At 45.0% G+C, this 20,569-nt stretch overlaps 1 protein-coding gene and 2 non-coding genes across 4 annotated transcripts; 1 reads left to right on the top strand and 2 right to left on the bottom strand.

Annotated features, from left to right (window-relative positions):
* Nucleotides 1-765: 765 nt before the first annotated feature.
* On the bottom strand, nucleotides 766-20,370 carry RFC2 (replication factor C subunit 2). Of its 2 annotated transcripts, XM_036410082.2 has the most exons (11): nucleotides 20,214-20,370; nucleotides 16,707-16,776; nucleotides 13,488-13,529; nucleotides 13,173-13,279; nucleotides 10,008-10,109; nucleotides 8,910-9,010; nucleotides 5,951-6,108; nucleotides 5,647-5,712; nucleotides 4,120-4,200; nucleotides 2,572-2,685; nucleotides 766-1,194 (listed from the first exon to the last, which is right to left on the bottom strand). In XM_036410082.2, the coding sequence occupies exons 1-11, from the start codon at nucleotides 20,318-20,320 to the stop codon at nucleotides 1,084-1,086; spliced, it is 1,059 nt and encodes a 352-aa protein (XP_036265975.1). In that variant the 5' UTR covers nucleotides 20,321-20,370; the 3' UTR covers nucleotides 766-1,083. The 2 variants fall into 2 exon arrangements, with proteins under 2 accessions (XP_036265975.1, XP_036265976.1); XM_036410083.2 differs by lacking the exon at nucleotides 4,120-4,200.
* On the top strand, nucleotides 10,923-11,028 carry LOC118703983. Its single transcript, XR_004983221.1, has one exon. It is a non-coding gene; the product is annotated as a U6 spliceosomal RNA (small nuclear RNA).
* On the bottom strand, nucleotides 17,178-17,281 carry LOC118703982. Its single transcript, XR_004983220.1, has one exon. It is a non-coding gene; the product is annotated as a U6 spliceosomal RNA (small nuclear RNA).
* Nucleotides 20,371-20,569: the final 199 nt, after the last annotated feature.

A 20,569-nucleotide genomic window follows, 5' to 3' on the forward strand; every position in this document is an offset into this window, starting at 1 on the left:
CACTAATCATAGGATGAGCGATTCCCCACCCCACTCCCTGGAAAACACCGTTCTAGCCCTGCCCATGGGAGTGCTGTCCTGTGCACTGAAGGGTTACTGGTTTGATTTCGTCAGGGCACATACCCAGGTTGTGGACTCGATCCCTGGTTACGGGAGGCAACTGATAGATGTTTCTCTCTCTCCCTCCCTTTCTCTCCAAAATCAATTACACAAACACACAAACAATGCTATTCTAAAGTGGCATCTGGGATTTGTTTCAGAACAATCCGAGTGGGGTGTAGGAATAGAGAGGAAACAAGATAAGGCCATGTGTTGGCATAACTGTTAAGATGGGTGATGAATATGTGAATATCATTCAATGTTTTATGTACAACTGAGATTTTTCATAATTTAAAAAAATAGCATCTTACAAAAAAAAGAAAAAAAAAAGAAAAAGAAAAAGCAATTCTACAGTTGAACACAAAGTTTATTGGGAAATTCCAATCAATAAGCACTTCACCAACAATGCGACACAGTGGTTTTCCACCTGCCTGGACTGCACCATTTTCCTCAGTGACACCTTGAGTCCTTTCTAAAGAGCTCATGGCCCTGAGCTGTTCTATTTTTCTAAATAGTGAGTAAATTACAACAAACCCTGTCCTCACCCCAGGGAACTGTCCTCCAGGCTTCTAGAAAAATTGATGTTAGCTTATCCAGTCTGTCACCTAAATCACCCCTTCTCCTTGCAGGATGCAAGCAGCATGCAGAGACAGGAAGTTGGCTCGATTTGCAGTCTTGCACTGCCACATTATTGCTGAAAAATTGTAGTTTTATTAGCTAAAATGCCAACACACACCCAGACTGGGTATTGTGCCCTGGACATTCTCTGTGGCCTTTCCCCATCACCACGTCCCAGAGCCTGGGGCTGAATGCAAATGCTTCTGGAGACACGTGTAGAAGCACAGGGAGGGCCACAGCACGTTACTAAAAGGCGAGTCCCAATTACTAAAGGCGAGTCCCAATTTGGGCGTTTTCTCCCGAAGCAGAAGGCTGGGAGTCCTGTCTCTCAGGGACTCTTGTAAGCCCAGCAATGAGTTCTCTGCTCTAACTGGCCACCGGGGCCATTGTCTTCTGACACAGCCTGGCCAGGAGCCCTGCCATCTGCAGGAGAGAGTTCACACCTTCGGCTATCTTCATATGAGTGTATCCAATTTCCTAAAAACAAGTGAAATTTAAATCTGGTTAGTAAGTGAGGAATAGATTTTTTTTTTTTTTTTTTAATCTGTAGTAATGGTTTACTCAAAATTGATGCAATGAATTCTAACTCCAACTAGAAAATGAACTCTAAATTGTCATGGATTATGTTTAAAGTTGAATTTAAACCTAAAAGGATATTGGTATTTCTTTGTAAGACCCTGTTAAGGAAATTTAAAAAAGGCAATATTAAAATATTTATATTACACATATCTGATTATACATTAAGAACACTCAGAACTAAGTAATGAGCCCTAGCCGGTTTGGCCTCAGTGGATAGAGCATCAGCCCACAGACTGAAGAGTCCTGGGTTCGATTCTGGTCAAGACATGTACCTTGGTCGTGGAGGGCAACCAATTGATGTGTCTCTCTCACATCAGTGTTTCACTCTGTCTCTCCCTCTCCCTTCCACTCTAAAAATCAATGGGAAAATATCCTTGGGTGAGGATAAAGAAAACAAAACTCAGTAATGAGAAAACAACCCAATTACAAACTGGGGAGATTTGAACAGATACTTCATCCAAGATTGGGGATGGCCCATAAGCACATGAAAAAGCGCTCGACATCACTAGCTACTGGGAAATGCAAATGAAAGCCTCTACAAGCCTATGGCAAAGACCAAAAATCCGACTGGGCACTCCAAGGGCTGCTGGACTGTGGATCAGCTGAAATGCTCACCACCGTTGACAGGATGCGAAATGCTATAGCCACCCTATCAAGTTACACTTAGACTTACCGTTCGACCAAGCAACCTCACCTCCGTACACTGGAGGTGACTACTCCTCAGTAATAAAAAGGAATAACCCACTGATCCTCGCAGCAAACATATGAACAAATACAAAGTCCATTCAGCTAAGTGAAAAAACCAGGCTCAAAGACTATGCTTCTGCTTGTTTCCATTTGTATAATATTCTGGAAAATTCTGTCCCCCCCAAAGAGAAAGCCGATCAGTGGTTTCCAGGTGACAGAGGAAAAGGGCATGTAAAGTTGGGGGGGGGGGGGTTAGAGTTGTGTTTACATGACTGAATGCTCTGTCAACGGGATGCACCTAAAGAGGCTGAATTTTCCTCTATGTAAACTGTACCTCAATCAATCTGACCTTAAAGATTATAAACACACCAAGCTCTAGTGAAGAGTCATCCTGAGGAACAGTAGGTCACTGATGGGTAGAACGGGCTTAAACAAACTCCCAGCCCCAGGACAGGCAGCCGCCCGCCTCCAACGGAGCTGGGGACACCACTGAGCATCTTCCTGATGCCAGGCCTGCAAGTGAAACAGAGGGAGCCACAGCGTGGTGGGAACCCCTAAGGAGAGGGGCCCGGCTGCACCCCCACTGACCTTAATGAACTCCAGCTTCAAGTACTCTGCCATTTGGAAGGTCTTGCACACTCGGAAGATGTTGCCAATGATGTCTTCTGGTGAGTAGCCAAGATGCCACAGGTGAGCGAGAATCTACACAGGAGAGAACACGCTGAGGCTGCTGAACCCGAACAGGACAGGGACATTTGGGAAATGAATCTAAAGCCACACAAATCTCGGGCAGGTCACACTGCTCATCCTAGAAAACACACGCGATTCTGAGCATCAGCTGAGCACCATGGAGCTGGTGGGCCACGCCCTATAGATCACAAGGAGATAATTGGGCTGATTTTTCCAGCATTCAGACAGATAATATTGCAAATGCTTTTAATGTATTGCACAGCCTACTACTGTCCCCGAGCCTCTTAAGCATTTTATTAATCATCCCAGTGTACGCAGAGCAGAAGCAGGAGAACCCTGTCAGGGTGGGGAATGCCCGGCCTGCAGGCTGTATAAGGCCCATGAGATCATTCGGTCTGGCCCTGCCACGGCAGTAGGGTGAGTTAATTAAATGTTTGACCAAATATAGCAGGCTAATTTTTAAGTTGATAATTTTGTATAGTCCATGAGTGATGTTATAAATATCCAAATGGCCCTTGGCAGGAAAAGGTTCCCCACCCGTGGTATCTGCAGTGCTTTCTCTAGCTAGAGTCCTAACCCAGCCCCTCAGGGGCAGCCCCGAACATCCTGGTCACGGCAGGGATTATAGCAGTGGTCTCGACCTCCCACCTTTTCAACACCTCACTCCATGCCACCTGGACTGCAGGGTCTGGAATCACTTGTTTTTGCCTTTGTGTCAGCATCCTGGGATAAACTCATGGGGCAGGGAAGCTCTGTGCCTAAATCTGAAGGCTTCCTTCACGCCCACTCCAGGTACCTGGGTCTCTGCCTCAGTCTCCCTGCCTTGCATTCGTTTCACCTTAGGTCTAACCCAGCCCTAAACTCAATCAACTTCTAGCCCAATTTAGTGGGCGCAGGGAAACTGGCTGTGATCATTCCAATGGCCTCGGATCACACCACTGCCATCCAAGTGACTTGAGGTCACCTGAACCACATGGTGCCCACTGGAACCTGCTCACATGACCCTACACTTAGGCCCGAACCCCCCTGGGTTCTCCTCTCCTGGCTGACGGGGGACTGCTGGGTCCCAGGATGCTCACTCCCACGTTCATCGGGAGGATGGAGGGAAACCTCCCCTTAACAGAGAAAGACAGCGTCACTGCAAAGCGAGGCACTGGGCTGGTCTTCACTCGTGTGTAGGTGAACAAATTCCTGATGCAGAGAATATAATTACAATACAAAGACATGCTTTTGAATTCCAGGTCTACCACTTTTAAACAATTGGCATAGAGAACAGAATTTAGCCTCTGTCATGGTTTTCTCATCTGTAGGGTGCACCAACTCCTAGCATCGTTTTAAGAATTCAGGGGAGCGATGCATGTAAGCCCCTAGCACAGGGAACTCCCTCAGCCCTGCTCAGGAAGAGAAAGGTCCCCCTGGTTTCAGGAGAGGCGGAAGGGAGCAGACCTTGTAGGCTTCGTCGATGTTGGCGTTCACACAGTGCTGGATCATCTCCTTCACCAGCAGGGGGTGCGGCTCATCGCAGACCTGGCCAAACCGAAAAGAAGCTGAGTCAGCGCTGAGGGGACCACGGAGGAGGACCCTGACACTCCCACTTCTGGGCGATCTACGCAACCAACCTCTCAAATCGTGGTTGGTTTTTTTCCCATTGAATTTTCCAGCAACGGAACCAGGCAGAGGAAAGCCCTTCACCACCAACAAGTCACCAAGTAAAAAGAATATGATGTCGACCTACTGAGGTGAGGAAGGCTTCTGACCCCAATTCTGTTAACGATTTCTCCAACAGAAGATGAATTAACGAGGGCCACTGAAGACTCTCCGCTCGGGGGCAGCATTAAGCCATTGTAAGTCACATCTCAGAGCCCTTGGGTGATCACTGGCCCAGAACCGCTTAGAACCCACTAAGACTTGGGAGGTCTTTTGGGCGGGTCTCCCACTGGAATCGCAATTGTCTTTCCTGGGACAGGGTCCCAGCCTCTCGTGGCCTGAACAGCAGCCTGTTGAGTGCAGGTGCAGGTCTCCCTGAGCCCAAAGGCTGCCTCCTGCCACTCCCTCCCCAAGCCTTAGATCCCACCCGCTAGCACAGGCCAACATGTAAATGGCCTTCTGGTATCTCCAGGGAGAGCCGACACCTGCCCTTGGCCTTCTCTTCCCAGTTCAGCGAACCTCCCTCAGAATCCTGGTTTGCAGAGCCCTCGATGCTTTGCCCCAGGAGGAAACGAGCCCCTACCTGTCAGGACAGGTGACTAAGCAAGTTCCCCTCAGTGCCCTTGAAAATACATCACTGCCAAGGTCTAGGCAGAGGTTTTTAGCACAGCTTTCTTTACCCACAAACTTGATAAGAAAAAGCAACAGATGAAATGCATGGACAGCCCTACCCAATTTTTACCCCCAAATTAGGGAGATATCAGACACCGAGCTGTTGGATGAGGCAGTTTCTAGAAGTATTCCTAAAAGGAAAAACCTGTCACGTGGGAGGGTGAGAATCTTTTGGCTCATCCTTAAAGAGCTCTGATACCCACACCAGGCACAGGGAGTGCGGAGGGGAAGTCTCAGTGGCAGCCAAGCCCGCAGAGGGGACAGCGCTGTGCTCCCTCCTGGCCCCCAGCAGCGGGATGGTCTCGGGCAGGCTGTCTGGGCCTGTTTCCTTGGCCACAAAATGCTGACGAGAACGTGTGTGTGCGGGGGTGCTGTGTGGGCCAGAGCACTCGGGAAAGCACCCAGCACCAGCCTGAGGCAGCGGCGGCAGCACTTGCACTGATCGCACCATGGTGACATCCCAAAGTTCCTCCAGACTCTCCAGTGAGGGAGTCAGGGGGACACAGGGAGGCAGACAAGCACCCCCCTCCGAGGGAGAGCCCCAGTGGCAGCACCGTGTCCATCCCCTTCCTTCCAGCACCTTCCCTCCTTCACTCATGGCCCCGCACAGAAATACAGTTTTTGTAGACGTGATGCCCAAGCCAGCTTGTGTACCTTGAACACGTTCTCACTGTTAATGAAGCCGAATCCTGAGAAAGTGGACTGCAGGTTGTTCAACGCCTGTTGAGGAACAAAAACGACCGGGTGATTTTCTGTCTTGGCCCTGCCCCACCTCTTTAACGGAGCACCCTCCTTGCAAGCCTGCTGTCAATCAGCCCGAGGTCCTATCAGTGTGTTGGGTCAACGCTCCCCACTCTGGCTATGTTTGACTCTGCACAGCTGTCACTTCCTTCTTCCCCCTAAAATAAGGGGCATGGCAAGCCCAGGGGGTCCCGCCTCGGGCGGTAACTAAACGCACCTGCCGCATGTCTCCCTGGGCGGTGAAGATGATGGCTTCCAGACCATCGTCCGTGTACGGCACGTTCTCCTTCTCGATCACGTTCATTAACCTGGTGAGGACCTGGGCGTCCGTCAGCTTCGTGTAGCGGAGGACTGCGCACCTGGACTGGATGGGCTCTGCACGAGACAGGAAGAGGGTGAGGCCCCCTGGCCAAGGATGGCGTCGCCCTGCCGCTTCTTTAGTTTCTCGGAAGCAGCTGCACAACCTGCACAGCCCAGCCACGCCGGCACCACTCTCTGCCCAGCAGATGCTCACCAGTGACTGAGTATTTAAGACTAAATTTCAAAATATTAACCAATAAGCAACAAGAGAGGCCTCAGCCAGTCCTGCCTGGGATGACCGGGGCTGGCCATGGCTTCCAGAAGGGAAAGATCCTTTAAGATAGAGACATCCACATGCCACAGCCGGCAGTGAGCCAGCGCTGGCCCAGGTGGCCCCAAATCACTGTGTGCTGGGTGGGTCATGGCTTGCTGTTTGGGGGGCCCTCCCTATCCAAGCATGAGCTCCTAGAGGGCAGGGACAGAGCCTCACACAGATCTGCAGCCTCCACTGGGCCTCGTGCAGAGTAGATGCTGTGTACACATCTGTCAAGTGGACGAGACTTCAGTTTTCAACCTGTTTCATTTCATGGCACACAAAAACTAATACTAAAGTTCTGCGGCACTCCAAAAATATACTTTTTTGCTGATAAGACAAAAAAAAAAAAAAAAAAAGGTATAATTTTTGATTCATTCACACCGGATGGCTATTGCTGTTAGCTGTTATCACTTTTAAAAAAATGTTTTTATTGATTTTTCAGGGAGAGAGGAAGAAATATCAACGAGAGAGGAATACTGATCGGCAGCCTTCTGCACACCCTCTAATGGGGAACTGAGTCCGCAATCCTGACATCCGCCCTGAACAGAAATCTAACCTGCAATGTCTTGGTGCATGAGTCGACACCCAACCACCGTGCCACACCAGATGAGCTGTAATTTTTTTATTTGACAATCGAGGGAAAGAGGTCAGTGTTCCTGACTAACTAGGCATTGCATGTTTTAAAAAGTCTTACACACCAGGTGAAAATTGCTGACTTATCTGAAAGCAGGAAGCCTCACAACTGAACCTTATTAGCATATTTGATTTATCAGCAGACAAGAGAAAGAGCATTAGGAACAGGAATACATATTTTAAGGCCATTAATATTCTAACTACAATGGAAGTTTCCTTTAGTCAATTTTTATCTCTTGAGACATTCCAAAAGCAGAATTCACAGAATTTAAATATATGTCAGAATAAGGCAGCGTGGCCTTCCTCAAAGTGCACCCATCTTTCAACGCATGGCTCCAGGAACCAAAGAGAGACTGGGCTACTAAGTTTCACAAGTTAGCTCTGCAGCAATTTGATCATAAACCATTTCCTCCAAAGCTGAGAAATAAATTCCTTTAGAGATTTCATTTGTTTGCTATATCCCTTTAAAAATTAAAGTTAATTCAAATGCTCACAAAAATTATGTATCACAAAAATTACTTTCATAAAAAGCGAAGGCCAGAGCTGACTCCACCAACACGTGCAGGTTCAGATCACACAGCCCTGAGCAAAACGCACTGGGGGAGGCCTCTAAGTGTGACAGGGCCCCTGCCCTCATGGTTCCCATGGCTACGGAGACAAGCCCCAAACACCCATCAGTCAAAAAACTTTTCGCAGTTTCCTCCACCACACCACTGATGTCTTGAAGGTAGAGAATGTTTCTCATTAAACGTTGTATGACCTATATTGATGGTACCCGCCATCTACTGAGACCACCAGAGTAAATGCTTATTGAGTGAATAGCTGACTAAATTAATAAACAAATAATGACTATCTAGGTATGGTAAAAGGCCTAAAGGATTCCTGGTAACACAAAGAGCCCACCAACTTTGTGGGGGCATCATGATTGATAACCAGCTTGTTTGCAACAGTGCACATTGGTCCTGGGAGATGGGGACTGTTGGGGCGGGGGCAGGGAGAGTCAGATGGCTGAGCTCACACAGGGTGGGGTTTAGTGGGCGGATGTGAGGCAAGGACAGCGGGACAAAAGAGCTGTGAGAAATGGTGAGACAGAGAAAGCTGGACTCTGCTGAAGTCTGCATCAGAAAGGGAAGGATGTGAGCCCTGAATGGTTGTGGATATGTACAGGGGTGCAGGTTCAGTCCCCAGCCCATTCTGAACTTGTGCGGGAGGCAACCAAATGATGTGTTGATGTGTCTCTCTCACATTGATTTCTCTCTCTCTCCCCCCCACCCCCCACTCTTGCCTTCCACGCTCCACTCTCTCTAAAAAATCAATGGAAAATATCCTGGGAAGAGGATTAACAAGACAAAACAAAAAGAGAAAGAGAAGGATATGAAACCACCAGGAAACTGCGATGTTGAAAGGGAGATAAAACCGTGAGGAAAAATTGATGGAGCGGGGCCTGGAAGAACAAATGCCAGGTCAGAGAGGAGACTAACATGTAAGGCTTCACAGGTGAAGCAATTGCTGGCAGTAACCAAGTCCGGTGTGCAGACGCAGTGCATGTGCAGTACTCAGACACACAGAAAGTGCAGCATCATGTCTGGAGAGGGGCACTGACTATGACACTGTGCGTAGGATACCCAAATGTCACGTGTGCTTGTGATGGAGCAAGAGGCAGAAAGATGTGGGGTTCCAACCTCAGCTCCTCCACTTGCTATGCGACCTTGGGCAAATTACTCAACCTCTCTGAGCTCCAGTTTTCTCATCTCTAATGCGGAGTGGATAACACCTCTGCAAATAATTATGTAAGATTAAATTAAAAAGTTGATTACACAGCATAGTGCTTCGCTCACAACAGGCAAGCAAAAAGTCCCTGCTCTTCTGTTGCTAAAGAGCCAAATGAGCCCATGCAGACCGCACGACACCCAGAGCTGACCCTCACCTATGATTTTATCTGAAGCATTACAAGCAAGAGCAAAGCGAGTCGTTTTGGAGTAGATTTCCATGGTTCTCCTCAAGGCTTGCTGGGCTCCATCAGTCATGCTGAGAAGAAAAATATAAGATTGCAGTTGGCAGCTGTGACCTGGGCCCGAGGGACACAAATCCCTCCCTCAGAGACTGGGAACCTGACCTCCTGACTGGGCATGCTCAGCCTCTCCTCAGCCTGTTTGGGCCTTCCACGGGCAGGCTGCACGTGGGCACAGAGCGGAGGCTCTGCAGCCAGGCTGCCCAGCCCACCTTGAAGTCCTTTCATCTGCTAGTTTGGAGACCACAGGTACATTATCTGAGCCTCAGTGTCCTTACCTATAGGAGATAATGACACTGCCTACGTCAGAGGGTTGTTGATGACAATTAAGTGAGATAATAACATGTAGAGTACCTGGGATAATGTAAAGCTTACATATAAGTGCTTAATAAATGATGGCTATTACTGCTATAATGTTATAGTAAAATAGGTTAAGGTATAGCGAACTATGTACTATAACATGGCAATTACAATATTCCCAACAAGATTATAATAATTGTGGAGCACTTCTTTTTATATTAAAAGAAAAAAACAGGATACAAAAATTACATATATTATGATCTCAACATGTAAAAATATATAGCGTAGAAAAAGAAAATAAAACAAGATATTAATAATGTTTTCTAAATTTTCTTCAAAGAATATGAATTACTTTTTTTAAAATGTCATTTAAAACTTTTCATTTATACCGGTGATGGCTAACACTGTGAATGTACTAAATGTCACCGAATTATACACTAAAATGGTTAAAAATGGTAAATTTTATGTTATGTGTATTTCACCACAATAAAAAAAATTTTAAATTATTTATCATGTAAGTGATGCTGGAACAAACATATTAACAAATGTTGATAAGTTAATTAAGTTGACTTTAGGGCTCAGGCTCCTATTAAATTGCTTTTGAAGATAAGCAAATATACCACAAAAGTGCAAAGGCAAGGCTTTCTCTCTAGACTTAATAAAGCCAGATAAGAGATTTAGAGATCAAGGTCAAACGTTTGGAAAGCACTCTACCTGTCTGCTTCATCCAGGATGATGATCTTGTGTCGTCCTTTGGGGAGGGTGACTTTCTGCTGGGCAAACATTTTGATTTTGTTTCTTACAACATCGATGCCCCTGGAACAACAAGCCGGAATTAACCATCACCTTCCGGACAAAACCAGGGACCTTCGTGGGAACTTTAACCCTCATCATCGTCACAGACCCAATTTTCGTTTTGAAGTTTCCTTTTTGAGCAATTCTATTTCCAAGAATTGAAATTTCATTACTTTTATTCCTTTTTGGAGGTTTTCAGAACAAAGAAAAAATTTACTGCTTAAAATATAATGAGATTCATTTTATCTTGCAATTACCATATGGGTTCACTGAATAATTTTACAATCTCAGATTTATTTTAAAGTCTTAGTGATCTTATTCTTCCTGTATCTTAAAACTGTTTGGTATTTCATCATCCTAGTAATTATTTCATGGTTACTCACCAATTATTCCCAACTATGCTAAAAATAACTAAAATAATAAGAAAATGAAAGAATCATTGCCTAAAAGAACAATGCAATAGTGAGAGAAAAATACTATTACTATTGTCTCATACTTCATTTTTTGTGTGTTCTTGAGGTACTATATTGTCTTTCTAGAAGGCATAAAAGAAGTTCAGATACTCTGTCTTTTCTATCTTTTTTAAAGTTTTCACTGACCCCAACTTAAAAAAACATCAAAACTTATCATTTTCCATGCACAATGTCAAAGAGAAAAAAATGACAGGAAGATGTTTCATAATTATTGGACAAATCAGAAAATGATTGAAGAGGAGCGAATAGCACTCTGGCCTCTAATGATGGTGAAACTGATCACATAAGCAACATCTCAGATCATGCTTCCTCAGATGCCAAAATCCTAGGTGAATTTTCTCAAACTTAAGAATCAAGGTGTGTGTTCGCTTTGGCAACACATTTGTGAAAACCGGATGACACAGAGAAGATTAGCATGGCTCCTACACAAGGACGACATACAAATTTGTGAAATGTCGCCGGGACCGGTTTGGCTCAATGGATAGAGCGTCGGCTTGGGGACTGAAGGGTCCCGGGTTCGATTCCGGTCAAGGGCATGTACCTTGGTTGCGGGCATATCCCCAGTAGCGGGTGTGCAGGAGGCAGCTGATCGATGACTCTCTCTCATCAATGTTTCTAACTCTCTATCTCTCTCCCTTCCTCTCTGTATAAAATCAATAAAATATATTAAAAAAAAATTTTGTGAAATGTCCTATATTTTAAAAATCAGTAAGTCATGGGGATGTGATGAACAGCATAGGGAATACAGTCAATAATACTGTATAGTGTCAAATGGTTACTAGACTTACCATGGTGATCACTCCATTAGGTGTATAAATGTTAAATAAGGACAAACACTAAATATATCTGGCTAGTCACTCAACAGGAAGGACTTCATTCCCAATATCCTACAGTAAGAATTTGACCTTCTGTTTTGATAAAAGAACACATGACAGCACTCTTTCATCTTTTATGTTTGTATACCAACATTTATAGGGTACAGTTTGTAAGTGATCAAAAGCTAACGGCAGGTTTGTATACAAAGGTGATATAGAAATGCAAAAAAGTCACTGTATTGATCATTCAAATAGGTTTTTATAAATCTAAAATTAAAAGTATTTTATAATTATGGGCTATTCTTTCTTCAAAATTATGAGTCACAAAGTTTTAAAAAATAATGAGTTTGATGATGCAAGTGTGAGAAGAACAAGAGGTAGTAAGAATCAGCATTGACAAAATGTACTGATTACAGGCTCATTCATGACAGCTGACGAGCAGTTAGTTGCATTCCAAGGACATTTGCCTGTTTCAAGTCTACATAGATCTTTCAAGGTTAGTACAATATTAAAGAACTGAGACCTGCATCCCCAAGAAATAACCAAAAACAGACTTTGAAAACTTTTTATTTAACAAGTCCTCATTTCATAATACTCTATTTTATGTCTGAAAAGTAAACCAGTACCTCATACCATTAGGATGGCTACTAATACCAACAAACCAAAAAATAAGTGTCAGTGAGGATGTGGAGAAATTGGAACCCTTGGACACTGTTAGTGGGAATGTAAAAGGGCGCAGCCACTATGAAAAACAGCATGGAGGTTCCCCAAAAATTGAACACAGAATTACCAAATATAATCTAGCAATTCTAAGCATATATCCAAAAGAATTAAAAGCAGGGTCTTAAAGAGATATTTATACACCCATATCAAAGCAGCATTTTCGCAATTCACAAATGTCCCAAAGATCAAAGCAACCCAAGCATCCATCAATGGATGAATGAATAAGCAAAACGTGGCGGACCACCCTTACCAAGGGACATTATTTCCTTAAAAAGGAAAGACTGGCAGATGCTACAGTTTGGCTCCGTGGATGAATTGTGAGGCCATAAGCTAAGTGAAATAAGCCAGCCTCAGAAAGACAAATACTGTATGAAACCACTTCCATGAGGCATCTCCAAGAAAATCAGGTTCATAGATACAGAAAGGAGAACGGTGGCTGCCAGGGGCAGAGGGAGGGGGATGGTACCGAGTTTTAGTTCTGGAAGACAAACAAGTTCTGGAGACCATCGGCTACACAACAATGTGAATATATTTAACACTACCGAACTGTACACTTAAAAATGAGTAAGCTGGCCCTGCCCTGGTCGCTCAATGGGGTGGAGCGTCACCCTGTACACCAAATGGCTGCAGATTGATTCCCAGGGCACATACCTAGGTTTAGGGTTCGATTCCCAATTAGGGCACATATGAGAGCCAACCAATCAATGTTTCTCTCTCACAGTGATGTTTTTTTCTCTCTCCCTTCCTCCTCTCTCTCTAAAAATCAATGAAAATATGGGGGAGGATTAAAAATAAAATGAGCAAGATGGTAAATTTTATATTGTGTATTTTATCACAATTAAAAATTATATTTAAAATTCCCACTAACAAAGTTAAGCCATCAAGTCTAGTGCCTATGATGCCACCTTGATGAGCCAGCAATTCCCATTCTATTTCACTGGGAAGGATTAAAGGAAAACATAAAGTTGGCTAGGCAAGCTCCACATACAACACAGAATGAAAAAAAGGCCTTTTCTACAACAATTCAAAATGTGAAACACTTGCTGCCCTTCAGTCCTAACTTCCAGACGTACCTGTCATTGGAGGCATTGAGTTCCAACACAGCATCCTTGAGAGCTGGGCCCAGCAGGGCTCGGGCCAAACACAGGATGCTTGTAGTTTTGCCAGTTCCGGGGGGCCCCTACAAATGAGATCGCCAGTAAGTGCTCCAAGCCAGCAGAATGACTCCTGATGAACTGTTCCCCACTTTTCACACTCACCTCCCCCTCCAACCCTCCAGCCCAACCCACAAGCCTCCTGACCAAGGAGCTCTGCGCACAAAAAAGCACTCAAGAGAGAAGCGAAAATGAGACTTCAAGACATCACCAGGGCCAGGACTAAGTACTCACAGCAATGATAATATTGGGCACATTCCCTTCTCGTGCAAAGACCTGAAAGAAGAAATGTTCGTTAAAACTGGTTTACCTGTAAACCATAAGGAGCCAAGCCTCCCAGCCACATAGTCTGTGTAGTAAACATGGCTACAAATTTCTGCATACAGATGCCCATGGAACACTCACCTCAGCATATTCTAAACTGAATTCATCATTTCCCCCTACAAACCTGAGGCCCCACCCACATTTCCCCTTCCATGGACTGTCAATGCCATCACCACCACCACCCAAGCCAGGAACCTGGAGGTCACTGAGCCATCCTCCTCACCCCACACAGCACCTTCATTACAAAGGTTCAGGCATTCCCAGTCTCCTAATTACCCCAACCCATTTCCCATACGGTAACCACAGCCAATTTTCTCAAACACACATAACAACATTTTTACCTGTAACCATTGGATGACTCTTTACTGCTCTCATCATGAAGCCCAAACTCTTTGTTTTCTTATTTATTTTTATTGAATTTATTGGGATGACATTGGGTTCAGGTGTTCCAATCTAAAATATTTCATCTGTATACTATTCTGTGTTCATCACCCCAAGTCAAGCCTCCTTCAATCACCATTTATCCCCCATACTCCCTTCTACCTCCTCCACTCCTCCTTCCCTTCTGGCAATCACCATGCTGTCGTCCATATCTATGTTTTGTTTTTGTTTGCTTGCTTAATCCTTTCACCTTTATGATTTCATTCATATATGGAATCTCATGGACAAAATAAATCAACAAACGAAATAGAAACAGACCCACAGACAGAGAACAGACTGACAGCTGTCAGAGAGGAGATGTGTTGTGGGGCTGGGAGAAAAAAGATGAAGGGCGCTGGGGATTTTCCAATGTAAATTAAGGAGTGTCTAGGCTGGCTTCATAAAGCCCAAACTCTCAAACATGGCTCATGAGGCCCTGCCCAATCTGTATCCTGCCCACCTCACGGGCTCATTTCTCACACACCCCAATACAGGTCCCTAGAGCCTTGCTCTCAGGGGCTCATGGACCAGAAGCAGCAGCATCCCCTAGGAGCGTGTTAGAAATGCACAATCTGGCCTCAAATCCAGAACTACTGCACCAGAATCAGCATTTTAACAAAACCCCCAGGCAATTCAAATGCCTATTAATGTCTGGAAAGTACTACTCCAATCGATGGCATCCCACCCAAGAACAAAACAAGCTTTCTCACTTGGGGGCCTTTGCACCTGCTATTCCTGCTTCTCTCTCACTCCTCCCCTCCAAGCTGGCTAACTCACTCAAGCTTTGGTATCACTTCTTCCACTTGGGAATAAAGATATTGTGAGGGTTAACTCTTCTCATGTGCTCCCACAGCACCCTGTCCTCCTCTAGCAGAGTGCTTATCACGTCGCCTGCTGACTTTAATGTTACCCCATTAGACTAAAAATCTTACTTGGACAGGAATCATATCTATTTATATCAATAGTTGCTAACACTGCACCATAGCTGTCCCAGAAAACATACTCAAATATCTGTAAAATGAATGCATTTTGTAAAATAAATACCTTGTTAGCTAGTATAGTGTAAGCACTGATTACTACAGAGATTGTCTTTGTCATGATTCACATAGTTGGGCTTCTTCTAGATTCTGCCTAAAGATGGCTTGGAATTCAAAGCTTGCTTTACTGCTAAACATTTCTGCCTGCCCATTTTGAAGCCAGCTGCCTGGTCACTTAGTCCCTCTAGGCAGAGGTTGGCAGACTATGGTGGGAGGGACATGAAAGGAGTGGAGGTAATCTAGCCTGAGGCCTGTTTTTATGATACCCCTAGCTAAAAATGGCTTTCACATTTTTAAAGGATTGTTGAAAAAATAAAGTTATTTGTCAAATTTAGTTATACTAGTGGCCCGGTGCAGGAATTCATGCACATTGATAGGAAATTAATTAGAAGAAATATTTTAATATCACTATCTGCCCTTTCTCTATAATAGAAGTGTCAACCAAATTCACTATCGATAATGACAGATTGAAACAGACACATGGGATTGGCACCAGTGAAATATATATATGTCTTAATTAATATATAAATTAATTTGCTTAATTAGATCTGCTTTGATTTAGCTAAACTTTTTCCAGCATGGTGAAGCACCCCAACTTCTCTTTCAGGTAATTATCAGCAACACAGTAGTAAATATCAACACAAAGCAGATTATTATTGTAGATCACACAGGGAGAACAAAGGGTAAAATATTTAACTTCAGCAGTGTTTGACTATATTCTGTACAGTGAGAAAACCTGAAGTCATTTTCAAAGTCCACTAGTTCTTACTTCTTTTCAGTCAGGTCGTTTCTAAGCTTTCTAAATCTCCATTTTCTGGCTAATGAAAAGAAAATAGGATTCCTCCGAGTCTCCTATCAACCTTTTCCAGGACTTCTATGAGGATCAAATGAGATGAGGCACGGAAAAACGCTTCACAGACATTTGGTTAAAGTATAAAAAAAATGTGTGCACCTGGCTATAAAGCAAGTCGGGTTCCTGGGCTGAAGAAACTCCAAGGAGGCTGGTCGCTAGGAAGAGGAAGCCAGGCATTGCTACGTGATGTCATTACCTGATGCTCACAGCGACCATTTCCAGCCTGGGCTGTGGGCTGCATTTCGCATCAGAGGGTCTCGGCAGCGTTGGCTGCGATTTGGTGGGCTGTCGCTCTAGGGTGGTAGCAGGGCCTGTGTCCCACTTGTTAAGTCATCAGTTATCTCATCAAAGTCAAATGTTGCTTTGTGGGCGCCAGGTTCATAGTGCCATTTCTCTGTAAATGGCCAGTGTGCGTCATAGTGGCTCCTGTGTTGAGCATCTGCCCCTGGTGGTCAGTGCATGTCATAACAACTGGTTGGACAGTCGGAGACATAGCATATTAGCCTTTTATATATATAGATATTTGCAAAAAGCCTATGGTATCTTTTAAATTGCCTTTACAGAAAGTTTGCCAACCTTGCTCTTGTCCAATAACTCCTCTCCAATAAGCCAGCCCTTCAAACATCTGAAGTTACCCACCACTTCTAGGCATCTCCAAACTGAATGTTTCCTATTCCCTCAACTCTTCTGGATCCGTGGCTTGCCCCCATTCTCCACCATGGCTGTCTTGCTCCAAATGTAGTGAGCTTTATCAAGGCACAATAATGTGGTATAAGTTTATATATATCTACACACACACACACACACACATACACCCACCTCCAGCCTGCTCACAGTATCTTCATTCCCGACTACTTCATTCAACTTCACTGGTCTATATTTCTCAACCCTGTATTAAAGAAAATGTATAAAAAGATGTTGACATAACTATTTTCATGCTACACAAAAAGAAGCACTAAAGAGTAGCAATCCTCAGCTTTGTAAGGTGATATACATTAATATATATATATATATACACACACACACACATACACACACACACACACACACACACACACACACACACCAAATGGTGGCAGGTTTTAAATTTAAGGGGGTGCCCAAGTGCCCTTTGAAAAGTTAAGTGCATGAGAATCACACACCGGAAGCTCCACACCCACCACAGCAAAGAAATAGCTGTTGTTGCTGGAGAAGGGCCAGAGTGAGCCATCTGGACCAATGTGACACTGTCAGCAACAGTCTGCCCGTCACAACAGAGATCCAGCACACAGCACTGACATCGTTTTTTTTTCTTTTTAATAATGCTTCATGCATTTGTGCGTCATCCTTGCACAGGGACCATGCTAATCTTCTATCATTTCAATTTTTAGTATGTGTGCTGCCGAAGCGAGCACAGCACTGACATCATCTGACCTGGCAGCTATGGATGTAACCAGGCCTCCTCATGCTTTACCTGCCAATTTCTGCAGACTTGGCAAGGCGGGCACAGCAGGGCTGGCTAGACAGAAACCACAGGCCTATCTTGTGACCCTATTAGGCTACGTGGAGTAGACAGGCTAGTGGACTAATCAGACCAATACTTCTCTCTTAATTTTTATCTTTTTAAAAATACATATTTTATTGATTTTTTACAGAGAGGAAGAGAGAGGAGGGATAGAGAGTTAGAAACATCGATGAATTGGGTATATGCCCACAACTAAGGGCCATGCCCTTGACCAGAATCGAACCTGGGACCCTTGAGTCTGCAGGCAGACACTCTATCCACTGAGCCAAACCGGTTAGGGCTTCTCTCTTGATTTTTTAGAGAGGAAGGGAGAGGGATAGAGAGATAGAAACATAGACGAGAAACATCATTGATTGGCTGCCTCCTGCATGCCCTTCCCTACTCCCAACTCCTTCCTCGGGGATCGAGCCTGTAAACTGAATATATACCCTGACTGGGAATTGAACCAGTGATCTCTTGGCTCATGGGTCAACACTCAATCACTAAGCCACACTGTCTGGACAATGCTTAATGCTTCTCTTTTAAATGAATCAGCAAGCTACGCTAGAGAGAAAACTTTCTACAGTGAGAATAGAAGTGGAAGATATACATGATTTAACCATCAGGACTTCCTCAGTCCTTTACAACACTCCCCCTGATTTATTATGCAGGTGCTAGCTGTGCTCCGGAAACAGCTGCATGCAAGAAGCCTGTCTGTCACACACTATGGTAAACAGACAGTTCCCCTCAAAGACCAGCAGAGGAAGCATGCTTTTTCCTGTTCAGTTATTCTTTTTTTTTTTTTTTAAATATATTTTATTGATTTTTCACAGAGAGGAAGAGAGAGAGATAGAGAGTTAGAAACATCGATGAGAGAGAATCATCGATCAGCTGCCTCTTGCACACCCTCCACCGGGGATGTGCCCGCAACCAAGGTACATGCCCTTGCCCGGAATCGAACCCGGGACCCTTCAGTCCGCAGGCCGACGCTCTATCCACTGAGCCAAACCGGTCCCGGCTCAGTTATTCTTCATCCTCAGTCCCTTCCAAGTACCAAGCACTGTGAAAGAAGATAGAGATCTCAAAAGGGGGAAAGCGGAAGATACAGAGATAAGCAAGAGATGGTGACTGCTCTGAAGGGCTTTCCAAATGGCAGTTAGATAAGAGCTTAGCAAGTCCCACTACTGTGCTAAACTTGTTATAACAGTGGTCGCAAACCACAGCAATCAAGCCACATGCCTCAATCAGATTGAGGACGCTTTTAGCAAAGGCCAGCTTAGGAGTACCCTACTTAAGTTAATAACAATGTACCTACCTATATAGTTTAAGTTTTAAAAATTTGGCTCTCAAAAGAAATCTCAATCGTTGTACTGTTATTTGGCTCTGTTGTCTAATGAGTTTGCTGACCACTGTGTTAATAGAAACCAAGGGCTGCGACGCTGAGGAGGGACTCACCACCTGGGAATGTTAGGAGCTGAAATTTGTGCTCTTCTTGCCCTGATCAGTTTGGCTCAGTGGATAGAGCGTTGGACTACAGACTGAAGGGTCCCAGGTTCGATTCTCCTCAAGGGCATGTATCTTGGTTGCGGGTACATCCCCAGTAGGGGGTGTGCAGGAGGCAGCTGATCGATGTTTCTCTCATCGATGTTTCTAGCTCTCTATCCCTCTCCCTTCCTCTCTATAAAAAAAAAAAAAAAGAAAAAAGAAAAGAAAAGAAAAGAGATGCTCTTCTTTTCAAGGCCTTCATAGCTGCTCCATCTACCTGAGAAGTTTCTCCAGTCACATGCCTTACTCCCTGAGTTCAGGTCTTTGCTCAAATCATCAAAGTCATCTCATCAAAGGCCTTCCCTGAACACCACTGCTATTTATTTACTCCACAGCACTTGCTTTTTTACTTTGTCTTTTCTCTATCAAATGTAAGCTCCATAAGAGCTTACATTTAAAAAAAAATTATATATATAATGCCAGCCACATGGGTAATTTTAAACTTTCTGGTAGCCACATTACAAAAGGTAAAAAACAGATGAAGTTAATTTTACTAACATTATTTATTGAACCTAATATATGAAAAAATATTGTCATTCTCAACATAAAAATTACTAATGAGTTTTTCTTAATACTAAGTCCTCAAAAGCCAGATGTATATTGTACACTTATAGACCATCTCAGTTCTGACTAGCCTCATTTCCAGGGCTCCATAGACTCTTGTGGTTAGTGGCTGGGGGGCTGCACAACACAGCTGTAGATATTCCAATAAATTATACTGCACTCCATTTGCGTATCTGCTCTCATCAAGAAGAGGGGTGGGCCTGGCCAGAGGGTCTCAGCTGGTTGATCGTCTTCCCAGTGCACAGGAAAGGTTGACGCGGTCCATCGAATTGGAAGGCAACCAATCAACCAATCAACCCACCGATGTTTCTCTCTCCTTTCCTTTCCCAGTGGTTCTCAACCTTCCTAATGCCCTGACCCTTTAATACAGTTCCTCATGTTGTGGTGACCCCCAACCATAAAATTATTTTCATTGCTACTTCATAACTGTAATTTTGCTATTGTTATGAATCGTAATGTAAATATCTGTTTTCCGATGGTCTTAGTAAGCAATGTTCTGACCAACACTGAGTTTCCAGGGTTCAGGCCGGCCACCCTCCACTCCGGGTGGGCTAAGCGACCCGTGTCCCTCCCCACCTCCAAATAATCTCCTGGACACCCCCCTGGAGCCTCCAGCTCCGCTCAGGTCCCCCCCGCACCCCACGATCTCCCACTTCTGGGTCCCCCCGGACAAGACCCGCCTTTCGCCCACAAACGCTCCCAGAGCACCCATCATTTATGGCCTGGACCCTCACCACGGCAGCTCGTAGTGGCCGGCACTACCGGGGGCCTTGCTGGGGGCAGGGGCAGGGTCCTGGAATCCTGGATCGGCCGCCCCACTGCTGCTCTCCTCCATCTCCATTCTCCCGCCGCCGCTTCCCGCCGCCCGAGGCCCCGCCCCATGACGCCATCACGCAAGCCCCGCCCCTGGGAACGCGAGGGACGCCGGGCGCGAGCGGAAGCTGTGCGGCAGCCTCTTTCCGCACCTGCGCAGATGGCACCTCCCGGAGTCCGGTTGCGCAAGGTCGCTGTTGCTCGGGGAGACCTGGCGTCCGGCCGGGGAGAGAGGAAAGCGAGACCTGAGCGCCTTGCCTTCCGAGAAAGCAGGTCG

Source organism: Pipistrellus kuhlii, unplaced genomic scaffold (genome assembly GCF_014108245.1).
Source record: "Pipistrellus kuhlii isolate mPipKuh1 unplaced genomic scaffold, mPipKuh1.p scaffold_m20_p_4, whole genome shotgun sequence".
Taxonomy (NCBI): Eukaryota; Metazoa; Chordata; class Mammalia; order Chiroptera; family Vespertilionidae; genus Pipistrellus; species Pipistrellus kuhlii.

What these genes read in the sequence shown, in the direction of transcription:
- RFC2 (XM_036410082.2), bottom strand. Translation starts at nt 20,320, where the DNA reads ATGGAGATGGAGGAGAGCAGCAGTGGGGCGGCCGATCCAGGATTCCAG. An exon ending in TGCCCAATATTATCATTGCT is followed by an intron (nt 13,280 to 13,487) that starts GTGAGTACTTAG and finishes TCTCATTTGTAG; the next exon opens with GGGCCCCCCGGAACTGGCAA. An exon ending in TGAAGCTGGAGTTCATTAAG is followed by an intron (nt 1,195 to 2,571) that starts GTCAGTGGGGGT and finishes ACTTGTTTTTAG; the next exon opens with GAAATTGGATACACTCATAT.